The 23,618-nt window shown below is 42.7% G+C and overlaps 1 protein-coding gene across 2 annotated transcripts in view; it reads left to right on the top strand.

The window, feature by feature from the left end:
- LOC129726663 (protein eva-1 homolog C) overlaps positions 1-23,618 on the top strand; it is a 421,987-nt gene that overhangs the window by 213,532 nt on the left and 184,837 nt on the right. For both annotated transcript variants that reach the window (XM_055683616.1, XM_055683617.1), the window contains exon 3: positions 21,059-21,181. In XM_055683616.1, the coding sequence (XP_055539591.1) occupies positions 21,059-21,181 (123 nt within the window). The remainder of the gene's footprint in view (positions 1-21,058; positions 21,182-23,618) is intronic.

The raw sequence follows: 23,618 nt of genomic DNA, 5'->3' as shown, positions 1-23,618 counted from the left end.
TGAAGTACTATAGACTCTTGTAGGTACACCCATATTAGAGTACAGCGAGCATATGTTACAGTAGGTTTTCATCTATTAAGAATACTAACTTTATTGTGTTAAGAGATAGAAGAATGGTTTATTTGGCAAAGTTTTAGAACGTGCAAATATATGAAAATTTGCTGAACAAACAAAGTTACAATCTTCATTCGGTACAGAATTACATAGTATTTTAAATAAAAGTTACTTGGAGATTAGTTTTTTGTACTTAACTTTTGTTAGTTACATTTTACAAGAAAACGTTGTTCTAAAGAAGCATTTGAGCATATAAAGCACACGTTTTTGCTGAAAACCACACGTCTCAAGAACTTTTCCTTACAAAGCTATAGCATCTCTTAGCTTATTTTTCGATAACTAGAACAACTTTTAGAGTAAAGAGTAGGTGAATGGGGACGGATGGATTTTATAACAGTTTTGATTAGTCGAGCTGAACTTTGAGAAAAAGTATTGACATCATTATTCCGTATTGCCCCTTTTTACTTTACACGTTCTTAGAATTTAATTAGCTTACAACAGGGAATAAAGCACCACCAATCTTTCAACTTTCCTGTAGGCTGTTGTACTTTACTTATTGGTTTCCGGAAAGGTGTAGGTGAGTTAAATGAGTGACATTCTTTAAACCGATTCGTTTCGATTAACTAGGGTAAAAGATCCATTTGCGGCCTACTAGGCGGCCGTCATTAACATTTTCTTGTATTATTTATCGAGAACAATGAAGCTGCTTGAATGTTGCTTTCTGTTTGATTGTTAAGCTTTTTTAAACATCCTGGTGCTTTTTCGTACGTTCAAAAAGTATTCAAATGAAAAATAATTATGCAAACACGTGAAAGTTTGGCGGGCAAAGATCTTATTTCCAGCCCACATGGATTCTATTTTCGGCGTACGTCTGATTGGTCATTCATATTTATATGTGTATGTAGAACCGCAACACTCTATGCACGACTGCTTCAGCACTATATGTCATTAACGCATAGTTGTCTTATGCAAACAGTCAGCTCGATGGATAATAACAATTATGCCTATAACGACTGTTCACTGACATTTTTTCTCCAATATTGAATAGCTGATCAGCCTTCGACGCGATCCAATGCTTTGTGATGAATCCGAGCTGCCAATATATCTAGCAAATATATTATTTCAGCATGATTATATTAACAATATACGCTGGCGACTCTGCGTTGTGTTAATGTATGAGTGTTAATGATTCCATACAACGTGCTTGAGGCCGAAAACTATTCACAGTTAAGTTACTGCCATTCTGTTTTTATTCTTCAATTGTTCAGTAATATAATGTGGAATGTAACTGACTTCTTCGGAAATATTTTTCGAATGTCTTGTAGTTTCCGTCTTCAAATAAATTTACGATTACCGCTAGTAAAATAACAACATACCAGCGAAGTTTCCAACCTATGTCCCTTGGTTATTCTTCGTATGCGATAGCTTCTAATTTTTCGACCTAACATAATGCTGTATAAAATTAGTGAGCATTTATTAAATTTGCCAAAACCAGTTTCATAATGGTATTTCCTGGAAGAAAACTATCAAAACTTGTAGCCATCAAACTAAAGAATGCTGTCGCATTTGTTTTTGGTGGTAAATTATTTGTGCAGGTAAATGTGACTGAAAAAGCTGAGAATAAGCCGAAAATACCAGTACGCCGAATTTACACGGTTTTTGATAACGTGAAATCTGATTTCAAAATTTGCAAAATGCTTAAAATAAATTGACCAATTAAAACAAGCATTTCTCACTACTGTAAAATATACGGTTAGCGTTTAAATCCTGAAAAATGATTTTCGTACGGATTTAATTACCATCCATTCAAAAACTTTATTTCCTGAACAAAACCAGTCGGAAGTGATGATTTTGTTCCTAGAAGTTGCTGAAAAACATACAAAAAGTGCACCTGCAGAACAATAAACTTTCCACTTTTTTCATACTGAACTTACTATTTCGAACCCCACATTACACTACCAGGAAAACGCAGTTTTACTACGAACTGTACAGCTTTATCCCATGAAACAGGTAAATTGAATTACACCACGACAACACAGACAGCAAGCACCGAATCGTCGAGTCATTGCAAACATATTAACAGGCCGCAGTGCAAAAAAAATCAAGGTATGGATTTGCAAGTCCGGCTTACACTACTTTTCAGAATTATATACAAACTCCCGACACTAAACGCATTTTTTCTAAAAAGCCAAATTCCTTAGGAAAACTTTTTCATTATGCTGTTTATTGTTGCTTGCCAGCTTCACCGGCCCTGGTAAGGGTAAGAAAAAACCAGACAGGCCGAGAAGTAAAACTGAGAAAAAACAAGAAAAGCTTTCAAACGGGATTATAGCCTAGCTTGGTAGGATTTCATGCTGATGGAAGGATGGATGGATGAATAAAAATTTTATAATTGAATACTACTGGCATAAATCCAAATTCCATGTTGTGGTGGTACGGCGAGTAAAGAAAAAGGTGTTTGTTAGTCAATTGAGAAGTAATGCAACTCGGATTTACTCGGCTTTAGAGTAGTCGTGGTCGTGTTCGCTTGTAAAGGTTTCAATTATGAAAGAAAACATGCATTCCTTATGCACCTGTTCAAAAGAATAACTTACTGACTAATTTAACATAGCGTTTTTATAAGCTTATTTTTCAATGTGGACCTAGCAATGGCATACTCGCGCTGTACGAGCCCATTTTATTCTGCAGTGTGCTCTAGATCAACGACCTTTGAAGTGGATGGAATGAGAGTTTCGTAGGGCCCTTAGCTTTCGAACATTTCGTTCTCCACCGACTGCTACTCAAGTAAAGTCCTTTTGTTTTCCATTGTGAATGTGGCTCGTCTGGCTGGGAACAAGAAATATTTTCTGTTTGTTGTTGATGTACTTTTGAACACAACCAAATTGGACATTATTCTTCTGGTGAATGGTTTGATCTGTTAATATTCTGTTAAAATTCAATGCCAAAGATTATTCATAATATTTATACTTACCTTTATTTAATTATGTTATTATGATGTTCATCAAAAGTAAATTCGAAATCTAATATAATTCCTAAGTCGAACTTGATTGCATCTTTCAAACAAGCTACTGACCAACAGTGATTGCATCCTGTTCTACGTTTGCGTTTTTTAATGAATGAGATTGAGAGACATTTTTACGTTGATTTCTTGTACACCCAATCCGTTTCATTTGTTTAACAAACAAAATAGAAATTTTGGCAATAAATGATAATTTATTTTAGTCCTCCAAAAGAAATGTCAGTTTCTGTCAAAACGAACGTAAATTCACGATTGCATATGATTCACATAATGTATTCGAAGTCAGTCACCTGCCAGCTGGTAGGGATAAGACGAAAATAACCAAAATAAAAAGAACCTTTCACTGCTATTCCAATACTTCAATCTACGACAGCCGTTCAGTACCACCATGATTACTAAACGAATCTGAAGTATCAATTCAATTGGGACGATAACACAATGATGCTTGGTGAAATATAGAAACAGAGCCCAAGCAAACTGCCGGCGTGGCCAGTGACTCAACACAAGCGCTTTCAATAAATCAACATAAGCTGCCAAACAACCCAGTCACAAAATAGCATTATTTGTAGCTCTCTCGCAGCAACAATCAATCCTGCCAAATGATTCGGTGGCCAGGCTCTGTGGTACAGTGAGCTAATAGACGATGATGAATTTGATTTTCACATCATACCATCCTTTTGGGGCCGTCCCGATGGTCTAGCTAGAGCCTACACGCACTCGGAACTGCTGCTCGTAAAAGTCTATAGGTCACACGAAACCTCGTGGAAACCATCCATTATTGACGAAAAAACCTGAAACGACCGCTAATCTTTGCTTTCAGCAGTAAGGCAACTAAATTTTGCACGCCTCAAGTGATGCAAAATATTTCCCAACGAAAAATCATAGAGACCAATGATAAATATACGTACTTTGAAGCAATCGTGCAGTCCTGTGATAGAGCGATTTGAAATTTCTCATTTCCTTTTATGGTGGGCTAATCACCGGATTACAGATTTCATCACATAATGGCTGCAAGCGACCCGTGAACATTGAACCATGAAACATTGATGGTGACGAATGAACGTTTCAACCCGGCTTATAAATCATAACCGACTGCGAAGCAACACTGAATTCTGACCTGGTTTCGTTGTTGTCTGAATTCTCGAACTCGATGTTTATATTCTAGTCTACAGGAAAAAAGTTGTTGATGAGAAATCACATCGATGTCGTACGAAATCAGTGCTATCAAACAACCCTGAATAATGTAACTTTCATTCAGCGTACAGTCTCCCCACAATAATAGATCAAGCACAATTCTGGGTGCAGCCCATACAATACTGCCTTTTCTTGCCAGAAAAGGCACAAAACAGCTGTCTCGCTTCCACATATAGGGTAATAAAATTTGGGAAACGCATAGATTTTTCCTAATATTTTTTACCTCTTCTGTATTGAAGCTTGCGGTAAAAACTTAGTACCAAAATAACACGCAATTTATTTTCCCAGAATCAATGGACCACAATTCATAAAGTCTAAAATTGACATATCTCTCTTCAAAATATGATTTAGAATAAGCACAGCTCATACGTATGAAAACCACCAATGATACTACATTAGCATTGGCCAAAATTTGTAAAAGTATCGATACTTGAAAATCGATAATTTTTCCTCGGCAGTTCTGATATCAGAATGATATCGAGGGCGGAGCATCGATACCAGCTGTATCGATACTCTGCCTGCTACTTGAAACAGGTCTATGAGAAGCTCCAATTTTTTCTTGATCTTTGAAACGGACATTTAGAGATGCCAGGTGTTTTTGAAAAATGTATGCAACTACTCGAAAAACCGACAAAATCTGTTTAAAGTCTGAAAAAAAGTTTGTGATTGATTGATTTGATTTGTGAGTGATGAGGCAAAAGTCTTGCACAGATGTTGAGAAAGTCTGCGCAAATCTAAAGAGACTCTGACAAAAATTTGCAGAAACTACGGAAAAAATATAATTATCTGCAAATCAATAAAAATCTGCGCACTGAATCAAAAAATCTGCGTTTTGAAGACAAATCTGCACATTTTGTACCCCTGCGGTTAATAGACCTAATGCAAAAACATCATATCAAGAAGACTGGGAACTTTGCCTTGATATGATGTTTTTGCCTAATGAGACCACGGTGGGACAGAATAATATGTCGCACACACAAATCAGTGCAATTGCATAAGCGCGTCTGCGGCCTTATTTGAAATATAGGGCAGCACGAAAAATCTGGCTTCTTATTCTTTATTATCTTCCTTTTTGCAAAAACTCGGCGCTTCCGATTTTGCTCTGCACAGACAGTATTATCAAATGCGGGAGAATTTTTCTCGCCAGAGGCATGAAAAACCGCCTTAGAAACGGGTATATTCAATCCTGTTGGTGTCTTTTACAAAAAGAGCGCAAATCAAATTTCTGCACTGTTTGCAGAAGACATTAACGCGATGGATCGTATCCGCGGACATCTACAAGGATTTTCCGTTAGACAATTTGTAGCAATCAGCAATATTTTCCGATTTTTTAGTTTCCCTTCAGTATCAAAAAGGCCCCAAGGTATCGATACCGCAAGTATCGATATGATATCGGCCAATACTATACTACATAAAGCCTAACATAGAAGTAATGTTCACTTCTCATAATTGTTAGATTATCGCCGCTCCACCTCAAAGGCACTCAAAACTATAGCTCCTGCATATAATTTGTAAATGCCGCAGGAGATACTCCTTTGGCTTGTAAGTACTCTTTTTGTTGTCTAAGGAACCACTCAAGGCGGAAGAAATCGTGACGAGGAAGAATATTACCACGTGGCCTTTTTCGTTTGATACATTAAATTGAACCTACATCATTTTGTTCAATATAGTTTTACAAATTTGGAAAAAAAACGTTTACGATTTACGATTTACGAACCGCTTTACATTTCATCGAATAGCCGGTTTGTCGGTGATAGTATCCGTTATTCTGAAGTTAGCGAAGTTGTTGTCCACGACCGATACGGAATAAGCACCGCTGTTTTCCGCTAGTCGTTCACTTGCTTACAAAACTGGTCACAAAGCTCGCCATACAACTCGACTGGGATAGCTTCGACGAGGAACGGACGGGCGATCTAACTGGAACGATTCCAGGATCCAAATGGCCGGGGCTTATCTTCCGTTTTCGGTTTTCGGCCGCTTCCAGCGTGCCGCTCGATGGTCTTCGTCTCCCGGAACATCTTCACAACGTGGGACACGGTGGAATGGTGGATTCCAAGCCTTTAACGGGCCATCTGTGCGACTGACCGAAATATCGATCACCGCGAACCGCTCCACTTGTTTTGAATGTATCTCGGAAACTACTTGACAGATAGCGATAAAATTTTGTACGCAAAAACGTAACACTCTAAACTAGTATTACCCAAAATTTCATCATTTGTACCCACGCGATTAAAAGTCACACCCAAAACAATTTTTTTCCGATTCCAATCCTATCCAGAAAATTCCGACAATTTGACAGGAGTACTCAGCGGAGACAATGATCAAATTGGTCCAGTAATTCAGACGGAGTTCACTGTACTTCACACGTTAATAGACGGAGATATTAGCCGCGAAGATTCGACAATCCGTACTGTGTTACTGTGCTTCGAAAGTAGATGGTATTAAAGAGTTTGTCCTCGGCACGTCCAGCGTATTATATACCGTGATATCCGTGCTGGGCCGAGCTGACGACTTCGCACGATTTGACAACTCGCACGTGAAATGCGCCCAGTGTGTTGATGGTTCATGTTCACGGTCGAGGAATACGAAAACGTTAAATAGGGACTGAGGGGATCGGGAATTGAAATACAAGAAATTGTCATTCTAATTTTGCTGGGCTTCATAGTATGACAGCTGTTACCGAACATTTATTAAATGAGCAAGAATTATTTTTATGATGAATGGAGAAGTGCATTAATAACGAAGTCGATGTCACTGCACCAAATCTTGCAGAACAATTTTACCATTGAATAATAGTTTAGAACACAGAAAAATCAATCATCGCAGTGGTTCCTGGCATCCCGTTGTTGAGCTACCACAAACAGTAAGTGCTGGCAGCCGCGCAGGGGTAAGGAAGGCGGTAACAGTTACGTATGACAAACTAATCGAGATCACAAAGGCCGGGACATATGGACCAATCTGTCTACTAGCCACAGCGGGCACGGCGGAGGTACGTCTTGTTAGACGTGAAACATGCATTCAGTAGCGTTAGTGGCACTGGTACTCTACGCGTTTCGGAGTCTTAGAGTCCCGGTGCCACTGTATGTGATTTGAAAACTACTTCGAAGGCTGGCTTAGAACACACATGAGGGTCAGATAAGCGTACCAATCGCCAAAGGTGTACCGCAAGTTTACATCCTGAACCCGGTTTTTTTGAAATGTCTAATGTCATGTATGATGACGTGTTGAAACATAAACTATGCGAACGATATCCATACGCTTGGTGGAGGAGTGGATGCACTCAAAGTAACTGGAATAAGCGCATCATAAGATGGAGGTCCTACCAGGATATAAACTTAGCCCGGTGTTATGGAATATGATGGGTCAATTTAGGCAATCTTCTGAAACTTCAGGGGGTGATGGTCGATGACGAGCACATCTTCGGACGCCACGTCGAGTATGCCTGAGAAGGGGTCTCTACGGCTGTTGCGGTATTATCTCTAATGATGTCTAAGCCCAGCGGTCTTGTCAGTAGGCGAAAAATTCTAGCCATTTTTGCTTCGTCTACACTCAGGTTTGGTGGGCCAATGAGGTCTAGGTACGATACTTTTCAGCATCTTTTTGCCGGAAAAAGGATACCACTTGGAAGTTGAGCGGAAGCCTCCGTCACAACAGATGCGCGATGAGAACGATGAAAAGGTAAATCTACGAGAGATTGAGTATTAGAATCGATTTCTTTTTGTTTTCCTTTATAAATAACACAAATATTAAACAAAATAATTTATAATGCCAGTATTGAAATACAACGCAGTACTCTTAAATTACTAAGACTATTTTTATTGATACTGATACTTTTCTAGGAAATAAACACAATATCTCTGACAGATACATTAGTCGACTGTCGAGTGGGATCATCGAATCCAACCTGTTTTTTAATCGATTCTGGTTCAGATGTCAATACAATTGGTGGGGATGACTGGATCAAACTTTTTTTTTTAAAGGGGGGAGGGGTAATAATGATTTATTTATGTACTAAAATAGAATTAATATTGTGTGTTCTGCCACAAATGGTGACATTTCAACACTATTATATATATATATATATATATATATATATATATATATATATATATATATATATATATATATATATATATATATATATATATATATATATATATATATATATATATATATAAATATATATATCTATATATATATATATATATATATATATATATATATATATATATATATATATATATATATATATATATATATATATATATATATATATATATATATATATATTTTTTTTTTTTTTTTTTTTTTTTTTTTTTTTTCAGGTGAAGGGTAAATTTGCATCCAAACCCCTGAAGTGACCAACCTCAGGGAGTGTGGGGTTGGTTTGAATCAGTGACCGGACCCACTAAAACCCCTTCAGTCTCCAGCCCATAATACTCCCCGGGACCACCGCTAGGTATTGCTTCGGGGATATATATATATATATATATATATAGATATATAGATATATATATATATATATATATATATATATATATATATATATATATATATATATATATATATATATATATATATTTTTTTTTTTTTTTTTTTTTTTTTTTTTTCAGGTGAAGGGTAAATTTGCATCCAAACCCCTGAAGTGACCAACCTCAGGGAGTGTGGGGTTGGTTTGAATCAGTGACCGGACCCACTAAAACCCCTTCAGTCTCCAGCCCATAATACTCCCCGGGACCACCGCTAGGTATTGCTTCGGGGAGCGGCTTTTGTGCTCTGTGCACCCTCTTGGTTCTTTAGGTCTTTTTGCTAACTTAGCTAACTAACCTGGAGACTGGCCGTTAGCTAACACTGGCGTGTCGGTGGTCAACCTGTCGCCTGTTTTGCAATTCTAAAACTATTTGAGAGGCGGCTGTACAAACCGCCCTCCAAATGTTTGGGTCTTTACACATCCTCCGAACTAGGTTGTCCGGAGTGGTGTCTGGCCCGCTCACTACCATCATGTCGCTCCGCGCATGCACAAAACGAGGGCACACGAAGAAGACATGCTCAGCAGTCTCTTCCGCTTCCGCGCACTCGGGACACATGGGGGACCCCGCATGCCCGAATCTGTGTAGATACTGCCTGAAGCAACCATGGCCTGACAGAATCTGTGTCAGATGGAAGTTCACTTCTCCATGGCGCCTCCCGACCCATCCGGATACATCCGGAATAAGTCGATGCGTCCATCTACCCTTCACGGAATTGGACCACTCCTGCTGCCATCTGATCATCGAGAATGATCTTCTGGTACCTCGTATGCCCCTTGTGTCACGTTGATCGAAGCATTCTACGTCCTCCTTAATGGCTATGCTGATAGGCATCATGCCGGACAGGACGCAGATTGCGTCGTATGACACAGTTCGATACGCGCTCGCAACCCTCAGGCACATGAGCCTGTAGGTACTTTCCAACTTACCCCGATGTTTACTAGTACCTAGTGCTTTGGACCACACTGGCCCGCCGTATCTCAGTATGGACGAAGTCACGCTAGCTAGAAGTTTCCGCTTGCTGCCGTACACTGCTGAGCTATTGGACATCATGCGAGATAATGCTGCAATAGCCATTGAAGCCCTCTTACAGGCATATTCGACATGGCTCCCGAAGGCGAGCTTGTCATCGATCATCACCCCCAGCAGCTTCAGGGAGCGCTTAGAGGCGATGGTGCAATTCCCGACACTGATCAACGCCTGTTGCTTCGACTTGCGGTTATTGACAACTGAAATCTCCGTCTTATGATGCGCAAGCTCCAGTTTTTTGGAGCGCATCCAGTCCTCGACGACGCTTATAGAGTGCGAAGCCGTCAACTCAACCTCCTCGATCGACTCGCCGTAGACCTCAAGTGTGATGTCGTCCGCAAACCCAACGATCACAACCCCTTGGGGGAGCTTTAGTTTCAGCACTTCATCGTACATGATATTCCACAGTACCGGGCCCAGGATGGAACCTTGTGGAACCCCTGCGGTAATTGGGACACATTTTTGACCCTCGTCTGTGCTGTAAACTAGCACACGATTCTGGAAAAAAATTTCCCAGAATCCTGTACAAAGATACCGGAATGTCTAGTTTCCGAAGCGAGTGGGCTATGGAATCCCAGCTAACACTATTGAACGCATTTTTCACGTCCAACGTGACGATTGCGCAATAGCGAATGCCCCATCTTTTACGCTGGAGTGCTACCTCTGCTGTTTTGGTGACGGACAGAATAGCATCCACCGTAGACTTGCCTTTTCGGAAGCCGAACTGGTTACTCGACAGACCGTTTGCACTTTCGGTGTACCTAACCAGTCTATTGAGAATAACCTTCTCGAGCACCTTACCCGCCGTATCGAGCAGACATATCGGTCTGTATGCCGACGGGTCACCAGGTGGTTTCCCTGTCTTCGGCAATAAGACCAGCTTCTGTCGCTTCCATCTCTCTGGGAATGTACAGTCATCCAGGCACTTCTGCATGACTTCCCGGAATAGTCTGGGGGCCTCTTTGATGGCCTTCTTCACAGCCAGATTCGGAATCCCATCCAATCCCGGTGCCTTGCTCACCTTCAGGGAGTTGGCGATCGCGATGAGTTCCTCATTCGTAACCGTTTCCGCCTCCTCTGCCTCGGCACGGCTAACGCCGTCACTCATATATTGGGTGTTCGGCAGGTTGGCCGACCACCTCTGGTCTGAGTTTGAGATACTGGAACGTCGGTGAAGTGACTCGCCAGCCGGAGGCCAAGGATTTGGCTCGTGGCGTGGAAAGAGTCCCTCTATGATCCGCTCAAGCATCGCTGGTGATTTTTCTGCGGGCGCCATCGCACCCTTAGTCTTGGCCATCACCATCCTATAGGCGTTACCCCACGGGTTAGTGTTGGCACTAGCGCACAGTCTTTCGAAGCACGCACGTTTACTAGCTTTTATTGCTCTCTTAAGCGCCGCTTTTGCGGAACTGAATGCCCCTCGACGATCTTCCCTTTCTTCGTCGGTTCGCGCACGTTGAATCCTTCTTCTCGCTTGAAGGCACGCTCTGCGGAGGTCCGCTATCGCGTCGGTCCACCAGTAGACTGGTGGCCTTCCATGCCTAGGCTGGCGGTTCCTAGGCATAGTGGCGTCGCACGCCCGCGAAAGTAATGCAACAAGTTGATCAGCGCTCAGGTTACGAGTTCTGCTCGCCTCGTGTTCTAGTCTAATTGCTTCCGCAAATACCTCTTCGTTGAAGTGTGATATCCTCCACCCGCGAGGAGCTGGAGTGTTAATTCTACTCGCCACATGCGGTCTCGTTTTACAGTCTACGCTATAACAGACCGCCAGGTGGTCGCTATGAGTGTAGCCATCGTCTACCCTCCAGTTCGTGATCAATCCTGGACTACAGAATGTCACATCGATGATCGACTCCGCGCCGTTTCTACTGATGGTGCTCTTCAAGCCGACGTTGGCCAGATCTATGTTGAGCTTCGCCAAAGCCTCCAACAAGATCCGGCCTCTCTGGTTTGTGCGTCGACTTCCCCACTCAGTTGCCCATGCGTTGAAGTCGCCCGCCACTACCAACGGTGATAGACCGATCAGCTCCACGGTGGCTCGGTCGATCATCCTTGCGAACTGCTCGGTAGACCAACGAGGCGGAGCATAGCAGCTGCAGTAGTACACTCCGTTCACCTTGGCAACCGCGTATCCTTCGTTTGAAGTTGACACTATCTCTTGAACCGGGAACCTGCTCGTCGTCCATATTGCCGCCATACCGGACCCGTCCGAAATCCAGTTACCGTTTCAGGAAGGAATTCGGTAGGGGTCCGAGATTATGGCGATGTCCGACAACGACTCAGTGACTGCTTGGTATAGCAGTTGCTGAGCCGCGAAGCAGTGGTTCAAATTTAGCTGTGTCACTCTCGCGCCCGTGGCTTGCTAGTCGGCTTACCGGCCGTGCACCTCGGGCCTCCCATTATGTGCTTTGCGTCACGCTTCCCGGCGCACGCCAAGCACTTCGGGGGCTCTCCGCAGTCTTTGCTTTTGTGGCCTGCAGCACCGCACCGCCTGCATAGGGAGCTCCTGTCAGGCCCCTTGCAGCTAAAGGACTTGTGTCCTTGCTCGAAGCATCGAAAGCAGACCTCCGGCGGCTGGTAGATGCTGAGTGGGCACATTGACCAGCCCACTTTGAGCCTCGCTACCTTTAGCGCCTGGTTTGCGTCTACTGACGGAAGCCTGACAGTGGCGGTCTGGGTTCCTACTGGGCCTTTGCGCAGTCGAACTGCCTCTGGTGCCACAACCACTTCGCACTGCTCCTTGAGGGCATCCACGACTTCGCATGCCTCGGTGACTTCGTCCAGGTATTTAAGTTGTAGGGTTACCTGCGACGTGAGTGCCCGAACCTGCACTCTATCTCCAAGCGCCTCTTGGGCCAATGCCCGATAGGCTGGGCCCTTGTTTCTGGCTTCCTTGCGGAGCTCGACGGAGCTGGTCCTGCCGCGCAAACCGCCGCAAACGTGCTGGCGTCCGTTTGGACCGACTTCGTCGCCAGCTCGGTCACCTTCGTCTCCTCTTTCTCCGCAGCCGCAGCTTTCATTTCGAGCTCGGCATGCTCCTTTTTCGCAGCATCGACGGAGGACCGAAGCATGTAGAGGGCCTGCTTCAAGTACTTCGTTGTATTGCTGCGACTTTTCGCAAACTCGATTATAGCATCGAGCTGCTCAGACAGGGCCACTACCCTTGGTAGCGTGTCCCGCTGTCTTCCGACCGCCTTTAATAGCTGTGGATCAGCCACCGCGATGTCTTGCGTAGATCCGGTAGGCGTACTGCCTTTACCGTCTTCGCAGGCGACCTTCACTGCATCCGTCTCCACTTTTCTAGGCGGAGACCACTGGATGCCACCTCGCGCAAATGGGTTTTCCAACCCATCTGCCCCCATCTCCAGAGTTTTGTTTTGCTGCATTTTTGTTTATTGGGTCCCCCTACCAGCCGCTATCCTTATCCATAATGGAGTAGTCGCCTAAATGGTCCCAAGGTAGTCTATGCCGGAGCAGTGAGGCCATGGCTAGGGGCGGCTGCCATAGCGCCTCATGGGCAACTATGACACCCCCGACCGGCGCAAGTCAGGAAAAGACATCTGATCCTACTCCTGCCGGGTTCCCACCAGGCAATGGACTCGGAACGTACTGGAAGGCCTGCCAGGTTTTACGGGACGGAGACCCCTGCACCGGTTGTACTCTCGCCGTTTCAAGCCGTTATCACACGACATTACTAAGGGAGCTCGGCGCAGGTGCCAGCCCAAAATCATGGTACGAAAACGAAATCCGACTCTTATCCTATAGTGATGCGACCAGTTGCCGTAATTGGGAACATTACTGGCATCAGTTTCAATGGGCGGTATAGTGCATTTGGGTGGTGGGAGCGGCACTACTCGCTCCGTCGGAGCTGCTTCCGGCCAGTGTGGCTTTTGCGAGAATTCAGCGGCCCAGTGCCTGAATCTCGCCACGACCTAGGCTAGCTCCCGCTGATGGTCCGGGACTGCTTGCTAGCAGTGAGCACTTCCGTGGCCTTCGGTAATCGCCAATTACCGACCCGTGGTGGCATACAGCTCTGCCATTATATATATATATATATATTATTATATATATATATATATTTTTTTTTTTTTTTTTTGTTTCAGGTGGAGGGAAAATTTGCATCCAAACCCCTGAGGTGACCAACCTCAGGGAGTGTGGGGTTGGTTTGAATCAGTGACCGGACCCACTAAAACCCCTTCAGTCTCCAGCCCATAATACTCCCCGGGACCACCGCTAGGTATTGCTTCGGGGAGCGGCTTTTGTGCTCTGTGCACCCTTTTGGTTCTATAGATCTCTTTGCTAACTTAGCTAACTAACCTGGAGACTGGCCGTTAGCTAACACTGGCGTGTCGGTGGTCAACCTGTCGCCTGTTTTGCAATTCTAAAACTATTTGAGAGGCGGCTGTACAAACCGCCCTCCAAATGTTTGGGTCTTTACACATCCTCCGAACTAGGTTGTCCGGAGTGGTGTCTGGCCCGCTCACTACCATCATGTCGCTCCGCGCATGCACAAAACGAGGGCACACTAAGAAGACATGCTCAGCAGTTTCTTCCGCATCCGCGCACTCGGGACACATGGGGGACCCCGTATGCCCGAATCTGTGTAGATACTGCCTGAAGCAACCATGACCTGACAGAATCTGTGTCAAGTGGAAGTTAACTTCTCCATGGCGCCTCCCGACCCATCCGGATACGTCCGGAATAAGTCGATGCGTCCATCTACCCTTCGCGGAATTGGACCATTCCTGCTGCCATCTGATCATCGAGAATGACCTTCTGGGGCCTCGTATACCCCTTGTGTCACGTTGATCGAAGCATTCTACGTCCTCCTTAATGGCTATGCTGATAGGCATCATGCCGGACAGGACGCAGATTGCGTCGTATGACACTGTGCGGTACGCGCTCACAACCCTCAGGCACATGAGCCTGTAGGTACTTTCCAGTTTTCGACGATGACTGTTGGTACCTAACGCTTTGGACCACGCTGGCCCACCATACCTAAGTATGGACGAAACCACGCTGGCCAGAAGTTTACGCTTGCTGCCATATACCGCTGAGCTATTGGACATCATTCGAGATAGTCCTGCAGCGGCCGTTAAAGCCCTCTTACAGGCATAGTCGACGTGACTCTTAAATGTGAGCTTATCGTCAACCATAACCCCCAAGAGCTTCAAGGAACGCCTTGAGGTAATGGTGCAGTCACCGACTCTGACCACCGCCTGTTGCTCTAATTTGCGGTTGTTCACAACCGTAACCTCCGTTTTATGGTGCGCTAACTCCAGTTTCCTAGAGTGCATCCAGTCTTCGACCTTGCGTATGCAGTGCGCGGCCGTCAACTCGACCTCTTCGATCGACTCGCCGTAGACCTCTAGCGTGATGTCGTCTGCGAAACCGACGATCACAACCCCTACAGGGAACTTTAGTTTCAACACCCCGTCATACATGACATTCCACAACACCGGGCCCAGGATGGAACCTTGCGGTACCCCTGCGGTGATTGGGACGCACTTCTGACCCTCCTCCGTGTTGTAAACTAGTACCCGATTCTGGAAATATATATATATATATATATATATATATATATATATATATATATATATATATATATATATATATATATATATATATATATATATATATATATATATATATATATATATATATATATATATATATATATATATATATATATATATATATATATATATATATATATATATATATATATATATATATATATATATATATATATTGAGGATTGCAACGATTTTTGTCGGGATTTGTTGATAATTTGGCTTGACATATTTTCTAATGTTTCTACATTAGTGAGCCTATGTAGCTCGTTCGTGCTAAACCAGGGAGGACGCTTCAAAATCATTTTCAAAAGTTTATTCTGAATCCTTTGAAGTGTCTTCTTCCTGGTTGTCTGGATCAAACTTAAAAATGAGTTTACCTCGGGATGTGCTAAGCTAGACCTTATCCGTGAATCGCGTAATAGCGAACTACGATCCTACGCGTCCAAAAGTTCCATTGCTATTGAATGTGCGTTCAAGGCACTGATTGCAGTAGTAGCAAGCTGTAAACCAGCGATCATGGCAGAATTTCACGTCATAAACCAAGGTTCTCGCTCTCTCTTAAGCCGGTCTACTGCTAGCGATCTGGGTCTGATGAAAGTTGGAGTTGACGTGAACAGCTGCAAGAAAATCAAGCGAAATACTGAGTTCCCCAAAGTTCCTGGAGTCTCGATCAAAGTTAGTGTTGATGCGTCTGTTCCGCCAGCAAAAAATGCGTACCATAACGTTCCTGCCGCCTACAGGGAAAGCGCAAAAACAAGGCTACGAGAAATGCATGAACAAGGCATCATCGAACGCGTCAGATCGGCCCGCGACTGGATTAGCGGTATGTCGGCAGAAGCTAAGGGTAAAGACGATTTTCGGTTGGTCGTCAACATGCGGGCGCCGAACCGCGCAATCAAAAGGGAATATTGTCGCTTACCATCTTTGAACGAGATGCGAATTAAACTCCACGGGGCAAAATACTTTGCGAAGCTTGACTTATCAAACGCTTTTTACCACTTGGAACTTGACGAGAAATCTAGGGATCTCACGACCTTCCTGACGGAAAACGGAATGTTCCGATTTACTCGCCTGATGTTTGGGGTGAATTGCGCCTCGGAAATTTTTCAGCGTGAAATGTCGAGGATACTTGGGGGAGTAGACAACATCATTGTATACATTGACGACATTCTCATGTTTGCGAAGAGCCTGGAGCAACTTCGAAAAACGGTGGCTCACGTGTTGAGAATTCTAAGGGAAAACAACCTAACCTTGAATCATAATAAATGCGAATTTGATAAGACCCAGATCAGGTGGTTAGGTCACGAGCTGAGTGAACGTGGATTCAACATCGATGAAGAAAAGATAAAGGATATTCGAAAATTCAGATTCAGCCTAATACCATCTCCGAACTAAGGAGTTTCTTGGGGCTCGCTTCCTTTGTTAGCCCTTATATCCAAGGGTTCGCAGATATTGCGAGTCCACTGTGGGCTCTTACGAATAGTTCAAATACATGGACCTGGAATAAGGAACACACGAAAGCTTTTGAACATTTGAAGCATCAAATTGCCCAGTGTATGACATCTCTCGGCTACTTTTCGGACCACGATACAACGATTTTATTCACGGATGCCTCACCTCATGCACTAGGCGCTGTCCTCGTCCAGGATGATAACCAAGATGAGCAACTTATGGAGGTACTTATTAATGTGTTGTTCGCTATTTATGATCAAACTAAAATTCTATACTCGACAGGTTATAGAAGCTTTAGAAACCGACGATTGGCCAAGACACTTGAAACAACTCCGTATTCTGAGTAGCGACTTGTCCATGCGAGGAAATCTGCTGGTTAAAACGGGCCGAGCAACAATACCCGAAAGTCTACGCAAGAAAACCCTGAGCATCGCTCATGAGGGTCATCCGTCGATCGTGAAATTCAAAAGTATCTTAAGAGAGCGGGTGTGGTGGCCTGGTATGGCGAAACATGCGGAAGAATGGGCGAAGTCATGCCCTGTTTACGCAATCAACGGTAAACCCGAGAGGCCAGCCCCCATGGCAAGAGTATTCGCTCCACATGCGGTATGGGAGACCATCGCCTTAGATTTTAATGGCCCTTACTCAAAATTCGGTGGAATATCGGTGCTGGTTATTGTGGACTACCGTTCTAGATATGTAATCGCCAAGCCAGTGAAGTCCACGAGTTTTGAGAACACTCTTGAAAGATCTTGAAGGAGGTGTTCGAAAAAGAAGGTTTTCCAGATAACATAAAGTCAGACAACGGCCCCCCCTTCAACGGAGAGGACTATAGGCAATACTGTCTCGAACGAAGATTTACAGGGTCCGAGCTGCTACATTACTTCGATGCACGGCGTTGAACGATTCCTCGACGCTTCATTTACATTATGTCTTAGAGGCCATCCACATACCACGTGGACAGATTTTTAACGATTTTGACAAACCCCCCTTTGACAGCTGTCAAAGTCTAATGTACTCAGTTTGGTTTGCCATTTCACCATGAACAGACTTACGTCTGAACAACGCTTACAAATAATCGAATTTTTTTACCAAAATTCGTCCTCTATGAAAAATGTTTTTCGTGCATAACGACCATTTTATGGTCGTCATAATCGACCTACTGAGCAAGCTATTCAAGCTATTGTGACGAAATTTCAAACCAGTTTTACTCTGTTGGACATAAACCCACCAACACGTATACATAGAGTGCGTACAGAAGAAAATATTGCCGCCGTATCAGCCAGTGTAGTGGAAGACCGTGAAATGTCAATTCGACGTCGTTCGCAGCAATTGGGCTTGTGTTATTCGACTACATCAGCGGTTCTCAACCTTTTTTGTCCGCGTACCCCTTGGCGATATCTTCTATTTTCCGCTGGACTACATGGAAGATTTTACGAAAGGATCTTGGTGTAAAGCCTCTCAAAATACAGCTCGTACAAGAATTGAAGCCAAACGACTTACCGCAGCGTCGAATTTTTGGTGAATGGTCCTTAGAACAACTTGCCGAAAATCCACTTTTTTACCGAAAAATTGTGTTCAGTGACGAAGCTCATTTCTGGTTAAATGGGTATGTTAATAAGCAAAATTGCCACATTTGGATCGAAAAGCAACCAGAAGCAATACAAGAATCGCCAATGCACCCAGAAAAATGCACGGTTTGGTGCGGTTTACACGCTGGTGACATCATTGGTCCGTACATCTTCAAAGATTATCAAAATCGCAACGTTACGGTCAATGACGCTCGCTATCGTGCGTTGATTTCAGATTTTTTTTTGCCGGAAATGGAAAAGTTGGGTCTTGTTGACATGTGGTTTTAGCAAGACGGAGCAACGTGCCACATATCGCGCGAATCAATGGACATATTGCGGAAGCGGTTCGGTGAGCAATTCATCTCACGAAATGGACCGGTGAATTGGCCGGCTAGATCATGCGATTTAACACCGCTAGATTATTTTTTGTGAGGCTACGTTAAGTCTCTCGTCTATGCGGATAAGCCAACAACAATTCCAGCCTTGGAAGACAACATTACACGCGTTATTCGCGAGATACCAGCCGAAATGCTCGAAAAAGTGACCCAAAATTAGACTTTTCGTATGGACCATTCAAAACGTAGCCGTGGCCACCATTTGAATGAAATTATCTTTAAAAAGTAAATGGCATAAACCAATTTATCGGCTCAAATGAAGATTTCATACAGTTTTGTAATTTTTATGCGTTTCCTAAAATATCACCCGTTATTAGGCAGATTTAGGATGATAAACAAGCTTTGAACCAACCAACCTTGGCTACAAAAGAAACGCTGAAAAATTTTGTCCAAGATCTATTCTGTTCAAACAAAAACTGCAGTGTACATAATGTACGAGAAATGCGAGGGCATTCTGTAGATACTGGAGATTATTTAAACAAAAATTCACACTGAACCCGAATGGAGGGCTGCAGTAACTGGAAATTTATTTTTTACGTCATGTGTTCGGAATAAACAAACCGATTACGCAAGAGACTAAGGTTAACTAAAATTCTGATTAGGTTGCACAATTTTATAGCAATCAATAACACAGCTAAGCTAAACATTCTTCTTGCATAGTTTTAGCTTCTCTGGAAGAGAAAATAATCTTAGGAGGGTGACTACAGCGAGCGTAAAGAGACGATCAGGATGTCAACTTAGATGCCATATTCTGATAAGCCTAGACAAGGGCAGCAAGGTGATATTTTATTCTACACACGTATCAAAATTACGGACACAAAAAAATAAAAGCTGTTTGAAATTGAAATAAAAGATTCTGCTAATATTTAAAAGGTATGGAAACGTATATTATTAGTATTTAACTAATACTATATTGAATCTTTTGCAAATTGAACCCGATCTACCTAAAAGAAAAATGATAGAAATATTATTTCATGAAAAACTTTACACTACAGATTATTGATGTTCTTTTCCATTTTAACAGCTATTCAAATTAAAAAATAAAATAAAAAATAAAGCAAATACCCCGCCTGTTGTAAGAGCATCTTCATATTTCACACACTACCCCTATCTACATTTATTACCTTGGAAATCATCCATCGATAAATGCTAGCAGTATCAATTAAATTGAAGACACTCAGCAATGAAGCTGGCGCTCATTTTGTCTAGCACTCTCACAGTAACAAGCTCTGCACTTCGGATCCTTGAGCACGCATACCACTTGATCATCGAATGGTGATAACAAACTGCAGCTATAATTTTTCGCTTGTTTCACATTCACAAGTTAACCTAAATTCATTGCTGTACAATCTGCTTCAGTTAGTAATAGCAATGTCTAAATATCTAAATAAAAGGGTTAATATAACTTTGAAATGTCATCGTAATGACCCGATCAGGTTTTAAATTTCATCACTTCAATGAGAATAAAATGCTGTCTAACGCAATTATTCTACAATCAACCATAACCACAAACTAAAACACACACACAAAAACATTGTTTCATGGACAACAGCTCAGTTGTTCAAATTTGCCAGCTATCGCGAAACGAAAAAAAAAACGGAATCAATTAGCAGTTATTTGACTCACAGCGTGCTCAGCCATCCTCCTCTATTTCCACTTTCGCTCCGGGGGCGGCGAAGCTTTTTAAGCTTGTGTATGGTTATTATGCTGCGGAGCTGCTCGTGTAAAGAGGGTTGATAGTGATGATGCAGACTTCAACCAGATAGAGCTGACTACCGGCGGCTGCAGTAACTGGATGAGAAGTTTCGCAGGCGGTTGCATTGCCGTCGACAGCATCATCACCGTCGCCCACGACGTCGCACGGCATAAATCTTTATTCTACTAATTTGTTCGTCTAATTGTACGGATGAAGCGGCGCTAGATACTGGGAGAATATGATGAACGGGAGCTATAAATATTGCATGCACCATAGGCGTTGCGCTACATCGTGTGATAATCATAAATTATGTGATAATGTGAAATGGAGATTTATTACGGAAATCTCGGCTGGTTTGCCTTTTCCGGGTCACTCTTTTTTTCAGTTGACGTCCGCCAAATGATTACTGTACTGTACTTTTTTCCACACCACAATATAGGCAGGATCGACACTAGAATTAATATTTCATCGTCACCTCCCCGAAAGTGTCCAGATAAATTAATGTGCTAACAGAACCTTCTTTTTACCTTCTTCTTGTTTCAGCACTACTGTCCGGTACCTTGCGAACATATCAACGAGCCGGGTGTGACCGAGAGTTGGTCACATTGAGTTGCCCTCGAGGGACAAGCATATCGATAGAGGTGGCTCAGTACGGACAGAGCGGGGGTAAGTGTGTTTTCCTTTTCGCCGAATTCTCAATCTGCTAACTGACTAAGTTTTGCCAAAAGGTTATCTCGTGATTTACTTTCTTTCCGAGAGAATACATTTACTGCGTTGTCAGATCCACATTTGGTTTGTAGAGCAAAATCTTGTTATCGCGTACCGCAGAGAGTTCGAGCTTTTTCTGGACGTAGGGACATTTTCACGGAAACAAAATTTCGTTTATTATACGACGAATTACATCCGATTGGAGATATAAATATGAAAAAAGAATTGAATTACTATCGAGTTCTCTCACATCCGAATTATTTTGTATAAAGCTGATATTCAAATTTTTCAAATTGCATCTATATCATCAAGCATTTGGTCAAAATATTGTGCCTCCAGTCATATTGAGTTATAAAAAATCATAAACATCTCATCTAAAATCAATCAAAATAAAGTTTTCAAGTTTTTTTAAATTATATAATACACTAAGGTCGCTTTTTACGCGGGGGGTGCGTTCCAAATTTGTATGGGCCCGCGTAAAAAACGACTTTTTTGAGTTGCAAATATAACAAAGAAAACGTTCAAACCTCGTTTGAATATGAGAGTGGTTAATCTAGAGACCAAAATGCAATATTTTAAATTTTGAGTATTTACACCAAAAATTGTGAATTTTTTTGAAAACTGATATATGATCACTCGTGGCCTAAAACGGAAAACGTGATTGAAATGAGGTCGATATCTTGTACCGTTTTTGAGTAATGGAGGAAAGCAACCCGCGTAAAAAACCGCGTAAAAAGCGACCTTACTGTATAGCATAGGGTAGAACGGGGCTAGTTTGTCGTTTTTGGTCAAAATGTTCAGTAATTGTAGGGAATATTTTGGCAAACACTCATTACATGGAAACGTTGTGTTAACTCTATAGCGTATATAACAAATATCAACTGCCAAAAACAGTCTGCAATTTTGCGAATGTTTCATGTTTTTTGAGTGCATATCAAGTGGGCCAACTAGCGCCTCTGGTGGGGTAAGTTGGTCAGGGTGTGGACTAAATTGAGCATTTTCTTTCGGAAGGTCAATTCAATTATCCTCTGTCACTGCATTTGCAGCAGCCTGTAGCATCTCAGTGGAACCTCTTCCGGGTTTTTGTTTATACGCTAGCTTTCAGAACTCCCGAACCATGAAAAAAGTAACTCATAATTGTATGAAAAAAATCGTGTTACTCTTTTGTAGCTGACGAGAAGTATATGTTGAAACCACTTTGATGTTTGGTTAGACACTAAATCAAAGACAACACGGATTAAATTGGGAACCAGAACCGAATTCACAAAACTATAGCCACATCGTGTTTTCTTTTGTTGACAGCTAGCACTCGCCCCAAAGTACATCGAAAATTTCGTCAGGTAGAAGGCATTTATCAATGGATTATTGTGTGTGTGTGTGTGTGTGTGTGTGTGTGCGTGCGTGTGTGTGTGTGTATGAAATGAAGATGAAGTGGATATAACTATTACCAAATTGTTTATTGTTAGTTTCAAATAAATGGTTTTGCAAAAAAAGAGCACATGCTGTTTTCGCTATATTTTAGTTTGCATCACAAAATTCACTGTACCTAAAATTGCATATACTATATTACTTGACTTCATTGCTAATGTGCAAATGGCCCCACTAGCATGTAATCAACTAGCCCCTTACGTATTAAATAAAAAAATTATTGAAAATACGTGGAAAAAAATTGGCGATATTTTGCTAAATTTACGAAAGTTAAACTAACAAAAAGAAGTCTCATTATGCGTTGAACCAGGTTTATTTAAATTTGGCTAGCTTAGACCAAAAGTTTCAACTTGAAAACCGAGCAAAACTGATGGCCAATCTGGCACCGACCTGAATTTATCACTACTTACTTACTCAAATGGCCGTACGTACTAAGACAAGGTCTGCATAACATAAATCCGCCAGCTGCCCGCCTCCAATCCCGCAGGCACTCCGTACCTGCCAAATCTTGCTCCACCTGGTCTAACTACCTTGCTCTTCGCACTCCTCCTTGTCTCGTACAAACCAGATTCGAGGTCAGAACTAATATTGCAGGGTAACTGTCCGTTGTTGCGCCACGTGCCCTGCCCAACGTATCCGTCTAGATTTGGCCACTTTCTGGATGCTGGGTTCACCGTACAGTTGTGCGAGCTCATGGTTCATTCTCCGTCTCCACACTTCGTTCTCCTGAACACCGCCAAAGATGGATTTTTGGCACCCGTCGTTCGAAAAATCCATGCACCCGCAGGTCCTCTTCAAGCATTGTCCTCGTTTCATGCCCCTAAAGAACAACCAGTCTAATGAGTGTTTTGTACAAACTGCATTTTGCGCGGAGGCTTAGACGTTTCGACCGTATTTCTTGTGGAGCCCAAAGTAGGCACGTCTCCCGCTGATAAATCGCCTCCTAATATCACGGTTGGTATCGTTG

This window comes from Wyeomyia smithii, chromosome 3, assembly GCF_029784165.1.
Source record: "Wyeomyia smithii strain HCP4-BCI-WySm-NY-G18 chromosome 3, ASM2978416v1, whole genome shotgun sequence".
Classification (NCBI taxonomy): Eukaryota; Metazoa; Arthropoda; class Insecta; order Diptera; family Culicidae; genus Wyeomyia; species Wyeomyia smithii.
This window is presented reverse-complemented; position numbering and strand designations above follow the sequence as displayed.